A 15,651-nucleotide genomic window follows, 5' to 3' on the forward strand; every position below is an offset into this window, starting at 1 on the left:
GGTTCCATTGAATAGGATGTTTTAGTGTGGTAATTAGGTGAGAATTCTCAATTATTTGTGCTTCATGATAGTTCGGAACGATCGAGAGACAAACTCGAGCTAGAAACCCACTTCCTATCATTGAGACTTACTCTTATTCATGTTAGTGTTTGATCTAGGGAATACTTATGTTGTGACTTTGAAAGAAGACAATGTTAAGTTCCTATTCTACCACCCATGTATGTTCATGATTTATCCTTGTTATTAATTGTTTGATTTGGTTGGCATTGAATCTCGTTTTCCCTAACGTTCGTCTCTATAGAAATTAACTAATTAAACCCCAATTTGTGACCTAATTAGCTTACAACCGTTTCATACTCTTGGTGTTCTTTACCCATTCCCTGTGGATACGATCCTCTACTTACCCTAGACATGTCCTAGGTTGGTTTAGGTAGAAATATTGTTTGGCTTAGGGTGATTGTCCAACGACCGATTTGTCTCTCTACCATCTACTATCCACATATCATTGTTGAACTTACCATTCAATCTGTTCTCTGGAACCTTAACTTTACCCACTACTGCCTCAATTGCTTTCCATTGCTCCACAGAAAAAATATTTGTGATGGAGAGGACGAGGTTGACGACCCATTATTGCTGCCAGTAACTGCACCAAGTAGCATTAGCCGAGCTTGTCCACGACCTTGACCCGATCCATAGCCTCGGCCACGCCCCGTACCATCCGAACGAGATTAATCTTCTCATCCTTCTAAATAGCCATGAAGTTCATAGCAGCCATTAACATCATGATCGCGCTTATTGCAGTGGGTGCAAAAGAGCAGCGAATAGCAAGAGGCTGACTCATGCTCGACCTTTTTACAATGTATGCAGGGGGTACGATCTCCACGGCCACGCCCCCTTCTAGCAATCGAAGGTTCTGCTCGTAAAGCAAAGCCCACCGCATCGGAGGACTTACTCTCAAGTTGTGTTTTGGCTTGTCTGACCCTTTCATCTTAAACCGCAAGATGGAATGCACGATCAAGAGAAGGCAGGGGGTCTTGGGAAAGGATATGCTCTTCGATGGTGTGAACAACTTTAACATACTCAATTATAACTAAATGAATGTTAGACTCATAAATATAAGAGAAACTATGAGTTGCATTATCAAAAGCATTTAAAACATCACGAACAAAAGAAGCATTAGTCCAATGACTTTCGGTTATTAACTCCGTAGGATCAACACGAGTCTCATTGAAAAGTTGGGTCAAAATGTCAGGCTACTTTATAGCATCATTCAACAAATTGAAAGTAGAATTCCAACGGGTAGGGGTATCAACAGACCATTGTCTTTTCTTAAGACCTCTCTCTTTACACGTAGCTATGTACTTTCTTCTAACTGACTGAGTAATCCTAATCCATTTTATAACAGTTCTAATTGGGTTTAGCAATGGTTGCAACTCAATGAGACCCTCTTGAACAGAAAATTCAAAATATGAGCACAACATCTAACATGCAAGAGATACCACCCAACAACAAATGCAACTCGGAGTCATTTTTCAAATAGTCAATACACTTTGTGTTTGCAGTTGCATTATCAAGTGACGAAGAAAAAACTTTATTATTCAAGTGAAATTCTTTTAAACAATCCAAAATACGAACTTTGATGTTAAAACCGGTATGCCTTTCTTCCATAGCTTGAAAACATAGTATACGTTTTTGAATAAACCAGTCATCATCTACCCAATGAGCAGTAATGCAAAGAAAAGATTCGCCAAACTAGAAGTCCATGTATCACTTGCAAAACTAACACGACCATCAAATGTACGAAATAATTCAATCAAACCACTCCCATACTTGTGATAAGAAGTTTGTGTATAATGTTGTAGGGTATTTCGGGGGACACGAGTAATGCAGGTTGTAATGCAACTTTATTAAAATGCTCAACATTTGTATTGTCACCGTAACTAAAAGGGTATTCATTAGTAATAACTAAAGTACTCATTTCATCAATCATTCTATCTTTATTATAAATGAAAGGTGTACCTCCGCCGGGTAAATGGTTCATGTATCCACCCAATTGTATTTGGACGGGCAATCCAATTGTGTTGGATGGGGGCCATTTTCGAACAAGTCGTGTTTATTTTGCAAATGTCGACTCAAGGTTCTGGTTCCATCTCCCGTTTTTCAACTATATGACTTGACATTTGCACCTAGCGCCTTGCAAACTAGGCATGTACACGTGAACCTCTTTGGTTGACCGAGTTGCCATCCCGGGGATGTGACGTCAACTTGTTCAAAATGTTTCCACACCCAAGAAAATTGTGCTCGACCTCTACTTTCACCGCCACCACCTTTCATAAATGAAATTATTGAAATTAATTTTTAAACGCTATTCATGAAAATAAGCTTTTAAATTTTAAATATTTTAATTATAATTATTTAAACGCATTTCTCATGGTAATTATAAATCATAGAAAATTGGAAACTAAACTAACTTTATAATCATTAATAATAGTTTTTTTAAATATTCATAACAATAAAATTAGTTTAGAAATTACCTTGAGATGAAGGTTGAGATGTTGGTTGTGATGTTGGTTGCGATGGAGGTGGCATAGTTGAACTCGATGATTGGTGGGAGAAATGTTGTGGTACGGTGGAGACATTTGAATATTTTGCCCATCTCCTAAACCATAATCTCTATATTCATTGACAAATTGGTCTAAATTTTCCGTATTAATTTCATACGAAAAATTTTCACCACTGCTCCTTTGGCCACCACTTCGACCACCACTTTGACTCCTTCCCATTCCTCCTCTTGAGCCCTTTTTTTTTATTTTTTTTTATTTTTTATGGTTACTAATTATAATATGGAGAAGAATTTTTTTTTTTTTAGAATCTTAAGAATACTAATAATAATATTAAGGAGATTTTTTTAACAAAAATAAAACTCTATATAACACTAAATAACACTTGAGAATTTGAGAACATGTAAGAATTTTTAAGTAAGAGAGAAAGAAAGCTTGAGTAGTGTGGAAATTTGAGTGAAATGAAATTGGTATTTATAGGAAAAATTGAGGGGATGATCATGCAATACAAAAAACTAGCCAGTAAAACTAGTTGTTACTAACAATTAAAAGTAGCTGTTAACTTTGTTCATCAAATTCATAAAAATAAAAGTAGTCGTTAGTTTTGAAAAAATATTTGGATTATGGCTGTTAGGCTAGGCGGGTTGGGTGGGCCATGCGGGTCAGGTGGGTCGTGCGTGCGGGTAGCCTGAGTCGTGGGCCGTGCGGGTTAGGGTGGGCTGGGTCTTGGAAGAGAGGTTGCACGTACAATAATAGGCCGAGAGAAGGTAAAGGAGGCGTCTAATATCAAGCATCTTGTGGATTTTTTAAGGGTATGTTGCCTACCTTACAAACTTCGAGATCAACTCAACCTTGAAGTCTCTCACATAGTATTTCCCCCAAGCGTCAAAGAGATCAAGGCAGCTGGTGTTAAATTCATTGCAATTGAAAGTGAGAGTATACTCGACATTGAATTTTCGGAAGGAATGTTACGAATACCTACATTAGTAATTCAAGAAAACACGGAGGCTGTACTTCGGAGCATAGTATTTTTCGAGCAATGCCACCATTACTACAACTCTTATTTCATCGACTATGTATTCTTCCTCGATGCTTTGATTGACACTTCTGAAGATGTTCGAGTACTAGTTCAACATGGAATAATCAAACATTGTCTAGGAAGTGATGAGGAGGTAGCAAATTTGGTGAACCAAATCACCAAATGCATATTGATTTATAATCCCAATTTCTACTATGCTGATATTAGTCGAGATTTGAATGCGTATACTGCTATGAGGTGGAATAAATGGAAAGCCATATTGAGGAGAGATTACTTTAATCATCCATGGTCAATCATTTCTGTGATCTATTTGGTGTTCCTACTTATTCTCACAGTGCTGCAGGTTTATACTGGTTTTAGGGGATAGATACTGTACTTTACAATTCGTGTTTCATGTGCCCTCGCTTACTAATTTACTGTAATAGATTCAATTTCAAATCTTGAGTATCACCTTTTTACACATTACTACTACTAATACAAGTTATAATAATAATACATATTTCACAATTAAATTAATTAGTGTTTCGAATCAAGTTCACATGACACTTTTTCGGCCTCTTTTGTTGACTATTATTCTGTCTTTTATACGATTCGGGGGTCATATTTTTTCTGTATATCCGATTTGAGGTCAAAATTGACAAAAATATTATCGAAAATATCTCATTTTACATGTGTCACACAAACCGAGGTATTTTTTAGTACGTAAAACAAGGCATTTTCAATCATTTTTTGTATGTAAATTTTGACCTCAAATCGGACTCATAGAACAAAAATGACCCCCAAAATCTTTAAAGAGTTTGTTTTTGGTACGAAAATTGAAGAAATTTCTATAAAACGTTAGATTAATAATGGTGAAATCTAAATATTTAATTTTTTATTTATTTTTTTTAATTTTTTTTTGTTTTTTTGAGTGGTATTTTAATATAATATTTTTTGTGGATGATGATTTCAAAAAGTCGGTTATTTGTGGGTTGTAAAATCCAAATTTTCCTTAGATTGGGCTAATATCTTAGCTCTATATTGATGTTGTCTAGTAAAATGCCAAATTTATTAATGATCATGTTCAATGAAAAACTTGTAAATCTAGTATCCACAGATTAATCCAATGTTTTCCTATATCTATGTTCTTCAATCTCCGTACTAGGAGACTATTTTGACCTTATCTTATTCTTTGATTCACATTAACTTGATGTGATATCCGTCCAATCCGTGCTCATTAATAACTCCCAAGTCACAACCATCACTCATAACTCATCTCTTCCTCACTCACAAAAGTCACAATTCACAAGTCTACATTATCTGCTTTTGTACTACCCTTTAATATTACTTTCAAATTATACTAGCTCTTGCTTTAATTAAATCACCATCTTTACTCTGTACTCTCGTACATTACACAATCAACTGTTTGTTGGATTTTAAAAATTGCAACCATATGATATCAGGTTACTGGCAAATATGAAATAGATTGTGTTGTAAATAAATAGAAATAAAGGAAGTATGATAATAGGTTAGATGAAAGGAAAATAAATGATGGTTAAAATAATGATGATGATTTACTTTAATATTATAATATGCTTCCTAAAATTTTTTTATACATCTTGTTACGCCTGTAATATCTACTCATTATTGGCAAATGAGCAAAAAAAACCCACTCCTTAGTAGTTGGGTGCACCTACCTCTATGTGCATCTAAATTTTCTTCGTTCTTTTAATATTGCATCATATTAGCTTTCACTCTTGTCAACGCACAACTTTGAACGTTATTATGCTGAATTTTTTAATAAATAAAATTTATAAAAAAAATGATATTTTGAAAGTACTAGTCAAGACGTTCCAAAAATATCTCACTTGATTGCATTATTCATTACATATAAATCACAATAGTTAGTCAAAAGAGAGTATATAAATAGTGTAAAAGCCAAAGTGGTGCAACACTCATTAAAATAACATATAAAGTATAATGTATTCCATATATAACATGTTATCTATAATTTGAAATTACAGAATGACAGCTAACACCAAGGATGTGGAATCTTCAATACAATACAAGCTTAGTTCCTTACCCAAAATTTCCACCAAATGCTGCATTTATAAGGTGAAACCTTGTTTAAATTTAAAATTGAATCATCTCGAATGCTTCCTAGAACTTGCAACTCATACGAATGGCAATCGAGCTTTAAGCTTAAGCCAGTACATTGCCATTGCCCGTTCTTATTACGAAGAAAAAATAAGTCTTACTAGCAATGACTTCATTGAGATGATGATGGTTGATGTTGCATTCATTATTTACTTGTTTATGTGTTATACAAATAACCAATTTGATATCCAAGAAATTTCTATTCAGGAAAAGCTTACATGGATGGTGAAAGTAAAACAAGATATATTTGTTGAACACAATCAACTCCCCTTTTTTGTTCTCAATAATTTATATTGTAGTTTTATATCCGGCAGTTCTTTACTAGGAAGAGAGGTTGGACGTATCAAACTAGGTAAGGAGAATGTAGAGAAGAACTCAGGAATCAAACACCTTGTGGATTTTTTGAGGGTCTGCCACTTACCTTCCCAACTCCGAGACGGTAAAAGAATAGAAATTATTTTACGGGTAATTCTATGTTTCTCATTGTGAGAGACAAGTTTTGTTTCTCATGGGGTATGTGTCAAGATTTGGAGTTCCCACTCATGACACATATGCGGTCCCTACTAATGAAAAACATCACATTATTTTCCAAAATGTCATTATGAGAAACAAAAGTGTTTTTCATAATGAGGAACTGATGCTCCTTCTTTAGAGATTTCAGTATTGACAATTTCAGATATCATAGAAGGCTTAATTCGCAACATCATACTTTTCGAACAATGCAACTGTTATTATTATGAAAAAATTTCTTACCTTGTGGATTACGTATCCTTCCTTGATGCTTTGATCGACACTCACGAAGATGTGCAAATACTAGTTCAAAATGGCATAATCGAGAATTGGCTTGAGAGTGATGCCGAGGTAGCAACTGTTGTGAACCAACTCACTAAATACACAATGGTCCGTCCTAATTTCTACTATTTTGATATTATTAGTAAAAAATTGAAAGCGCATGCCAACACCAACCAGGATGAACAAATGGATAGCTGTATTAAGGAAAGACTACTTCAATCACCCATGGTCAATCATTTCTGTGGTTTATTTAGTGATACTTCTTATTCTCACCGCGTTACAAGTTTATACTGGTTTTAAGTAATAGTTCGTTACTACAAGCTGCTATATAGTATTACTTTTTATTTTGGCTTATTGTACGATCACTCTTTTTAATTTACTGGTTTGTAATTAGTATACAAGTAATAAGACAATTAAGTATTACTTTTGCTGCTTTAAATTTGTAATGCTAATGGCTAATCTTGAAGCTTGGTACATGTTAGTATGCATTTTAAAAGGTTTGATGTTCATTTGTAAGTTTGTAACTATGAGTATATATAGTTCATTATATTGTCATTAGTAATTTAACCGTATGTATTGTAATTTGTAATAGAGCACATTAGAGGAAAATGACGTCCATCTTGGTACATCTTAGTACGCCTAAGTTATTAAAGGGTCGGAAGTCACGGAAGAGGTTGTTCACCAAAGTTGTGTTGATACTATAAATCTACCTACCGAGCATTTTATTGAAATGCTGCTCATTGATGCAATATTTTCCATTGAGCTCTTCCCGAGGAGTTATTTCCACGAGTTTATAGATGAAAATAACCCTATATTCAACAAACCAAGGATGATCTTACAAGTCACTCGAGATATAGGATGATTATAATATATATAGTCATATGAGTTTTGACTATCGCAATTTTTTAAAATAGATGACTAAGATTATTAATTTATTTATTTAATTTTTTGATAATTTTAATTTAAAATCATTTTAAATATATTTTTAATATCCAGAAATTATTTTATGATATTTCGATTTTTTTTTCTAATTTAACTACTGTTTATTATTTATCAAAATAAACATTAAATAAAAAACAGTTAAAATTAAAAAGTTGTTCATCATGTTCATGTTCTTCATTGTTCATGATGTGCATCTATCATTGTTTAACCAAAAATAGAAATCCGGGATTAGTAATCATAATACACAAAACATCTTCCAATAATTGAAATGCTATAAACCACTAGAGTAACTAGGCCCCCTTAATCCCTTACTTGAATCTCCACAATTGGAGATTTGGAGCACACTTTTTGGACTTTATTATATGGCCTCAGCTCCAATTTCTTTGATTCGCATTAATTTGATGTGACATTCCTTCAATCTCCGTACTAGGAGAATATTTTGACCTAATCTTATTCTTTGGTTCACATTAACTTGATGTGATATCCTCCAATCCACAAGTCACAACCATCACTCATAACTCATCTCTTCCTCACTCACAAAAGTCACAATTCACAAGTCTACATTATCTGCTTTTGTACTATCCTTTAATATTTGTTACTTTCAAATTAAACTAGCTCTTGCTTAAATTAAATCACCCTCTTTACTCTGTACTCTCGTACATTACACAACCTACTGTTTGTTGGATTTTAAAAATTGCAACCATATGATATCAGGTTACTTAAGTTCCTAAAGGTTATTGGTTCAATTCATGCATACGCCAATAAGGGAGCATACATTTGGTTCTTATTAGTTCAAGTCAAAACACGGTCTTCAGAGATAGTGTATCTCAACGTCAAACAACTAGGTAAAAAGTCTTTCTTTTATTTATTATTTTCTTTACTTCAAATTTTCAATGTTCGTCTTTAGATATGTATTACTTTGATATCCTTTTATCTCCAATTTTCTCACTTTTATTATACTATTCGCATATTCACTAATTTTGACCGATTTTAGTGATTAAGTAGAATCTTGTTATATTTGTCTCAATCATTTTTTCATATATATTAATTTTTAGATTTATACTTTTTGATAATTAAACACATTTTTTTTATTCAAATAGTCAAATATGAAATAGATTGTGTTGTAAATAAATAGAAATAAAGGAAGTATTATAGTAGGTTAGATGAAAGGAAAATAAATGATGGTTAAAATAATGATGATGATTTACTTTAATATTATAATAGGCTTCCTAAAAAATTTTATACGTCTTGTTACGCCTGTAATATCTACTCATTATTGGCAAATGGGCAAAAAAAAAAACAACTCCTTAGTAGTTGGGTGCACCTACCTCTATGTGCATCTAAATTTTCTACATTCTTTTAATATTGCTCCATATTAGCTTATTTCGCTCTTGTCAACGTACAACTTTGAGCTTTATATTATGTTGAATTTTTTAATAAATAAAATTTATAAAAAAAAATGATATTTCGAAAGTACAAATCAAGACGTTCCAAAAATATCTTACTTGATTGTATTATTCATTACAAATAAGTCACAATAGTTAGTCAAAAGAGAGTATATAAACAGTGAAAAAGTCAAAGTGGTACGACATTCATTAAAATAACATATAAAGTATAATGTATTCCATATATAACATGTTATCTATAATTTGAAATTACAGAATGACAGCCAACACCAAGGATGTGGAATCTTCAATACAATACAAGCTTAGTTCCTTACCCTTAATATCCTCCAAATGCTGCATTTATAAGGTGCCTAGGTATATCCGAGAGGTAAATAGTGAATGTTATCTGCCTTCGATTGTTTCAATTGGTCCAACGCACTACAAAAACCCATCCCTAAAATCTTCGTTAGAGTTAAAATTAAATCATCTGAAATGCTTTTTAAAAATCGCAGCCAATACCAATGGCAACAAAGCTTATAGCTTAGAGAAATACATTGAAGTTATAAAAAATTGGGAGGATGTGGCTCGTTCCTACTACGAAGAAAAAATAAGTCTCTCCAGCAACGAGTTTATTGAGATGATGATGATCGATGCTGCATTCATCATTTACTTGTTTATTTACTGTAGTGAAAGATTTGGAATTCCAAAGTTTCCTATAAATGAAAAGATTATAAAACAAGATATATTTGTAGAAGATAATCAACTCCCATTTTTTGTTCTCAACCTGTTATACAGCATAACATTTGGTGAAGCTTACCCCGAGATTTCCTTCCAGGATCTTACTTGTAATTATATATCTAACAATTCTGTTTCTGGACGTATCAAACCAGCTACTGGTAAAGAGAATGTTCTGAGAAACACATCGGAAGTTAAGCATCTTTTGGATTTTTTGAGGGTTTGGCATTTACCTTCCGAACTCGGAGACGGTATATATAGAACTGAACTTACTTTACCCCCAAGTGCTGAAAAATTGGAGGTTGCCGGAGTCAAATTCAAGGCAAGTGAGAGTAAATATCTATTGGATATTCGATTTTCAGATGGTGTTTTAGAGATTCCACGATTGACTATGGAAGACAGTACGGAAGGTCTTCTTCGCAATATTTTATTTTTTGAGCAATGCCGTCAATTTCATGATGTTTCTGCCAGTTCTTACTTTGTCGACTATGTATCGTTCATTGATGCGTTGATTAACACTCGTGAAGACGTGCAAATATTAGTTCAACATGGTGTAATCAAGAATTTGCTTGGGAGTGATGATGAGGTAGCTAATGTCGTGAATCAACTCCGCAAAAATATAATGATTAATAATCATAGTTTCTACTATTCTGATATTGCTGAAAAATTGAATGCACATGCCAACACTAGGAGGAACAAATGGATGGCTATATTAAGGAAAGACTACTTCAATCATCCTTGGTCAATCATTTCCGTTGTCTATTTGGCGATTTTGCTTTTCCTTACCGTGTTACAAGTTTATACTGGTTTTAAGCACTAATTGTTCTTTGTTCATCTACAAGCAATGAATTAGCTTCTACGTGCAGATTCCATATTCCAGTTTATTGTTGTACAAGACAATTAGGAATTTCTTTTGATGCTTGTTTAATGCTAGAATTTGTTACATTAATGATATGTTGATTGAACTTTGGTATATGTGAGCTAGTACAAGGGCAAATCCAAATAAAATAGCTATGGGGGTGCAAAATTAGGCTCAATTTAAAAAAAAATAATAAAAATAAAGGAATAATATGTGGAGTTCTATCATTTAATTTTTTGCCAACTTGAATTTTGGTTTTTATTTAGATGCCTTCTAGATCTACCACTGGACAAAAGTCAATAACCTTTGGAGATTGGCCCAATGAAGATCCGCCTCTATTATACGTCCCTAATATAACAAACCATTACCCACTAGACATCACACTAACAAGTAAGAACTAATAACCACTAAACAATAAGATTTGAAGCCTATTATGTGCGTAGATCAATGTTAATCGACTAATTTGGAATGGATGGAGTAATTAATTTATATGATACATGCTTGATAAAGTGTATAATCAAAACAATTTTAGAAACTTCAACCACCCGCTTAAACTTTTGCTAGAGTTAAACCTATACAAAAGTTAATGTGACAAATTAGTCACAATTTTAAATTTCATTCACCTCTAATTTTAAGTGGAAAATTTAGTGTCAGATACGAGGAGACTCATGAAGCGTACATATTTTAATACCAATGTCTTCTTATCATAAAATATTAATATCAATCTACAATAGAGGATCATAATAAAGGTAGAATAGGTGAGCAAGAAGTAGTAACCACATGGCCACTTGTGATTTACAAATAAACAATGAAAGTCAATAAGTTTGAATGCAGATGCTTGAATGCACAACTTTAATGGCAATTATGACTAATATTTAGTATGAACAAGTTGATCGTTGACTTTACTTATGGATTGTCAACGTACACTTCCAATCAAACTGATAAAAATGAACGAATCTTCCATGCAAAATACTACTCCTATATCTTTGTATACACAGTAAGTACAAACAAGTCAAGTCAAGAAAGACAGCTCCTATTTAGTATCTATAATACGTAGTATATAATCAACTATCAAGACAAGTCAAGAAAGACAGCTCCTATTTAGTATTTATTATATATAATCAACTATCAAGTCAATAATATTATTGTATATAGAAGTTAGTTAAATTATTACTTACAAAAGTAATTAGCTAGACTAAGATCAAGAGTATGTAAGCATATACTCCCTATATATATAGTTAATTAAGGAAGTGAAGTGAGTTAAACACTTAGGACAGTTACGAGTATAGAGCTCTATCGAGGGATCGGAGTAGCCTACCCGAGTGTTGATTTGGCTATATCTATCGTACCCTCTATTGCTCTAACTAATACACAATGTCGTAAAATGTCCTAAACGAGATGAAAAGGTAGCTTAGCCAACATTTTTCTGGGCATCGTTTAAAGGTACTCTTGGGTTTTTTTGGGTATGTTATTTGTTTCTCCATTTTTCTCAATTTATTTATTATTGCTTTGCTTGCTAATTATAATTATTGGAGTGTACATGTTCTAATGCAATATATATTTTTTTTATTTTTTTTTTATTTATTACGTTTTTTTTTTTTTTTGCAGTGGCGGATCTAAAATATTGTTTAAGTATAATAGTTATATATATATAATTTTTAAGAATATAGTACTTCCTTGCTCAAAAGATTCAAGGATTTCTCCAACTACCAAACCTTTTGCACTCAATATAACATTTTGTGAGCTATTTTATTTTTATAATTAATCAAGTGGGGTTTATTGACCTCTCTTGCTTTAAGGTCAATCTATCCATGCTGCTTTACTTTTTTTCTATATTCTATCTACGTGTATGAGAAATTGAGAATGGATGTTCGTGGTCATAGATTAAATCAATGAAGATACGTGTCGCATGTGTATAATTTACTGAATTTTATTTTGTTTATACGTATTATAAATCTTGATCTATATGTAGCTATAAATCAACTTCACTTACATTTTGGTTATGTATTTGGAGTTTTATTTATACAAAACCTTTTGGTTTGTTAATTTTTAAAAAGACTTTACTAGGTGTACTTATTGTTATGCCGTATAGTGCACCACAAACTTCAATTTGATTTCTTTCCTCTACTTTGGTTATTCCTATTTATTGGGGAAAAAAAAAAAATTTCTAATTTGAAATTTTCATGCATGGTTAGTTCTTTATGTTCACTAGATATTATGCATTTATCTTCGATCAATATTTATAGCAGTATAGAACACGATTATAATGTGATTAATTATATTCTACTCTTAAATTAAATGAAAATAATGCTTAGTGTGATATTTTTGTAATCAATACAGAATGGCTGGTAGAATCAAGGATGTGGAAACCTCACTACGACAACAACTCGGATCTTTGGCTCGATCTTCCTCAAAGCATTGCATTTACAGGGTGCCTGATAATTTACTTAAGGTAAAAAGAGAATGTTACAACCCTTTAGTTGTTTCCATTGGTCCTTTATACTATAAGAATCGAACCCTAAAATCTTCCCATGAGCTAAAATTGAGGCACCTTGAATGCTTCCTAGAGTTTTGTAACTATACAAATGGCAACAATAATGCTACATCCTTGGGTGAATTCATTGATATAATTAGAGAGTGTGAGGAGGAAGCGCGTTCCTATTATGCTGAAAAAATAACTCTTTCTAGTGATGAATTTGTTGAGATGGTAATGGTTGATGCTACATTTATCATCTTCTTATTTATGGAATTTTCCGATCAATTTTCACTCGGTCCTCATCCTATGGAGAACAAGTACGACGTGATGCTTCAAGTGCACCAAGATTTATTTTTAGAAGAAAATCAATTACCCTTTTTCATTCTCAACCATCTATACGATGTAGCATTTGGTGAAGCCTATCCCGATATTTCCTTCAAGGATATTACTTGTAATTTCATAGGCTTTAGTTTTTTCCCGGGAAGAGAAGTTGCACGTAGTGCAATAGGTAAAGAAAAGTTAATGAAAGTACCAAAAATTATGCACCTTGTTGATTTCCTAAGGACTTGTTGCTTACCTACAAAACTTCGTTACCAATTGCCCGAGTATACCAATGGTGTAGATTCTGATGAACTTCCTTTAACTGCCAAGGAATTAAAGACATTAGGAGTTAAGTTTATGGCAAGTGAAAGTAAGACTTTACTTGATATTACATTTTCAAAGGGAGTTTTGCATATTCCGACATTGATAATTCAAGATACTACCGAATCAACTCTTAGAAGCATTGTATTTTTCGAGCAATGTCACCATTTTTGTGATTCTTATGTTATCGACTACTTATTCTTCCTCGATGCATTGATTCACACCCAAGAAGACGTGCAAATTCTTGTTCAACATGGAATAATTAAGCATTTTTTTGGGAGTAACGACGAGGTGGCTAATCTCTTTAATCGAATTACCAAGAACTTAAGTATGAGAAACCCGGGCTTCTATTACGCTCAAGTTTGTCAAGATTTGAATGCATATCTTATCAAGACGAAGAAGAATAAATGGAAGGCTCTGATGTCTAAGAAAGACTGTTTCGACTATCCATGGTCAATCATGGTGGTTTTTATTCTCTTAGCATTACAAGTTTATAGTAATTTTATTAATTAAAATTGTAGTTATATCTTGATTTCAACATGGCACTCGATATTGTATTGACCAATAATATGAGGGCTATCCAATTAGCTTATAAATCCAAGCCAAATCTAGCCACTCATATAGTCATCATATGATGTACTTCGTATTATCTTTTAATCTTTGTTGCTCTAATAATGTATGTCTTTTTCACTAAATTGTATTATCTATTTTTGTTTTGATCTTCAATTCCATAATTCTTTTTGTAATGATTAGGCATCTATTGATCTATTAATGATTACGTACATGCCTTATGTTTCCTAGAGGTGTCAAATCTGGTACCCAGATGGAGTTTGGGTTGACCCATGACGGGTTGGAGTGTTTGGGTCGGGTAATGACGGATCATTTTAACCTAACAGACCAAATCAAATCGGGTTGAGTTTATTTAGATTTGGGTCAAAGTTGGGTTCGAGTATAGTTGGTACAAATCGAATTTGGGTCAAGTCATATTCGTGTCAAGTCATATCGAGTTCAGATAAACTCGAATCCGGATTTTATCGGATTTACTTAGGTCAAAACGGATTTATTAGAATTTAGATCAGGTGATTTTGGATTCGATAAGATCTCGGTTCAAATTAATTCAATTTCGGTTAAAAGTTGAGTCGCTTTACTTCAATTATTAGCTCATTCTCGGCTAGAATTATTTTAGTTTCGATTTTTGAGTCGTGCAATACGAATTCGAGGTCAATCTCAGTTTGAGTCATTTTGGTTTCAACTATATTCATGTAGGTCATGTCATTTTTGTTATTGCTGGAGATTTCAATTCACATATACTCGGTATCATTTTTTGGGCGGGTTTCATTTAAGTTTTGCATTTGTTTATATTAGTATAAGGTTGACAACTCATGTCATTAAAAAAAATAATTACTTATCGCCTTATTGGGTGTTTATCACGTCATTATGATGTCTTTTTTCTTACCATTTTGCATTTATCGTCTTTGCGGATATTTATCATCATCAATGTATTAGCAACTCGGTTATGGTCATGAAAAATATTTACTTAGGTTAATAATGAATGGGTTGGGTTTAATCACTATAAGAAAACAACTTGATTCCAACGGAAAAAATCCGTCGAAAACATCGAAAAATCCGTCGGAATTAGTCTGTCGCAAAACCCTTTGTAGGAAATTCGACCTTTTCCGTCGGAAACTAGTCTTCCGACGGAATTTCCGACGGATTTATTTATGTCGGCCCTGTTTTGACTTTAATTGAAATTCCACGCAATTTTCTGACGGAAATTTCCACCGGAAGAGGTATATTCCGACGGAAAAGGAATATTCCGACGGAAATTTTTGTCGGAAAAGTCAATAAAAAAAAAACCAGCCCACCCACCCACCCACTCAGACCAGACCCCCCACCCCATCCACCCACCCACTCACTCAGACCAAACCCCCCACCTTGACCAAAATCTCGCCCACTACACCCAGACCAGACCCCCCTACCCAGAACAGACCCCCCCACCCCACCCACCCACCTATCCTCACCCTGACCAAATCTCCCCCACCCACCCCTGACCAGACCCCCACTCAACCCCCCCTTATCGAGCC

At 33.4% G+C, this 15,651-nt stretch overlaps 3 protein-coding genes across 5 annotated transcripts; all 3 read left to right on the forward strand.

Annotated features, from left to right (window-relative positions):
- The first annotated feature begins 1,006 nt into the window (after nt 1-1,006).
- On the forward strand, nt 1,007-3,967 carry LOC110704383 (putative UPF0481 protein At3g02645). Its single transcript, XM_021882163.1, has 2 exons — nt 1,007-1,059; nt 3,373-3,967. Exons 1-2 carry the CDS (start codon nt 1,007-1,009, stop codon nt 3,965-3,967), a joined length of 648 nt encoding a protein of 215 aa, XP_021737855.1.
- A 4,026-nt stretch (nt 3,968-7,993) lies between these two features.
- Nucleotides 7,994-10,659, forward strand: LOC110704496 (UPF0481 protein At3g47200-like). 2 transcript variants are annotated; one of them, XM_021882284.1, is made up of 3 exons: nt 7,996-8,315; nt 9,132-9,243; nt 9,368-10,659. In XM_021882284.1, exon 3 carries the CDS (start codon nt 9,493-9,495, stop codon nt 10,408-10,410), a length of 918 nt encoding a protein of 305 aa, XP_021737976.1. In that variant the 5' UTR covers nt 7,996-8,315; nt 9,132-9,243; nt 9,368-9,492; the 3' UTR covers nt 10,411-10,659. The 2 variants fall into 2 exon arrangements, with proteins under 2 accessions (XP_021737975.1, XP_021737976.1); XM_021882283.1 differs by having other exon boundaries at nt 7,994-8,315; nt 9,132-10,659.
- A 957-nt stretch (nt 10,660-11,616) lies between these two features.
- On the forward strand, nt 11,617-14,292 carry LOC110704497 (UPF0481 protein At3g47200-like). Of its 2 annotated transcripts, none has more exons than XM_021882285.1 (2): nt 11,617-11,912; nt 12,790-14,292. In XM_021882285.1, exon 2 carries the CDS (start codon nt 12,791-12,793, stop codon nt 14,078-14,080), a length of 1,290 nt encoding a protein of 429 aa, XP_021737977.1. In that variant the 5' UTR covers nt 11,617-11,912; nt 12,790; the 3' UTR covers nt 14,081-14,292. The 2 variants fall into 2 exon arrangements, with proteins under 2 accessions (XP_021737977.1, XP_021737978.1); XM_021882286.1 differs by having other exon boundaries at nt 11,617-11,892.
- Nucleotides 14,293-15,651: the final 1,359 nt, after the last annotated feature.

This window comes from Chenopodium quinoa, unplaced genomic scaffold (assembly GCF_001683475.1).
Source record: "Chenopodium quinoa cultivar QQ74 unplaced genomic scaffold, ASM168347v1, whole genome shotgun sequence".
In the NCBI taxonomy this organism is placed as follows: Eukaryota; Viridiplantae; Streptophyta; class Magnoliopsida; order Caryophyllales; family Amaranthaceae; genus Chenopodium; species Chenopodium quinoa.

Coding starts and splice junctions, on each gene's coding strand:
- LOC110704383 (XM_021882163.1), top strand. CDS start 1,007: ATGCACGATCAAGAGAAGGCAGGGGGTCTTGGGAAAGGATATGCTCTT. Junction 1,060..3,372: donor AAAGGATATGCTCTTCGATG/GTGTGAACAACT, acceptor GGATTTTTTAAG/GGTATGTTGCCTACCTTACA.
- LOC110704496 (XM_021882283.1), top strand. CDS start 9,133: ATGACAGCCAACACCAAGGATGTGGAATCTTCAATACAATACAAGCTT.
- LOC110704497 (XM_021882285.1), top strand. CDS start 12,791: ATGGCTGGTAGAATCAAGGATGTGGAAACCTCACTACGACAACAACTC.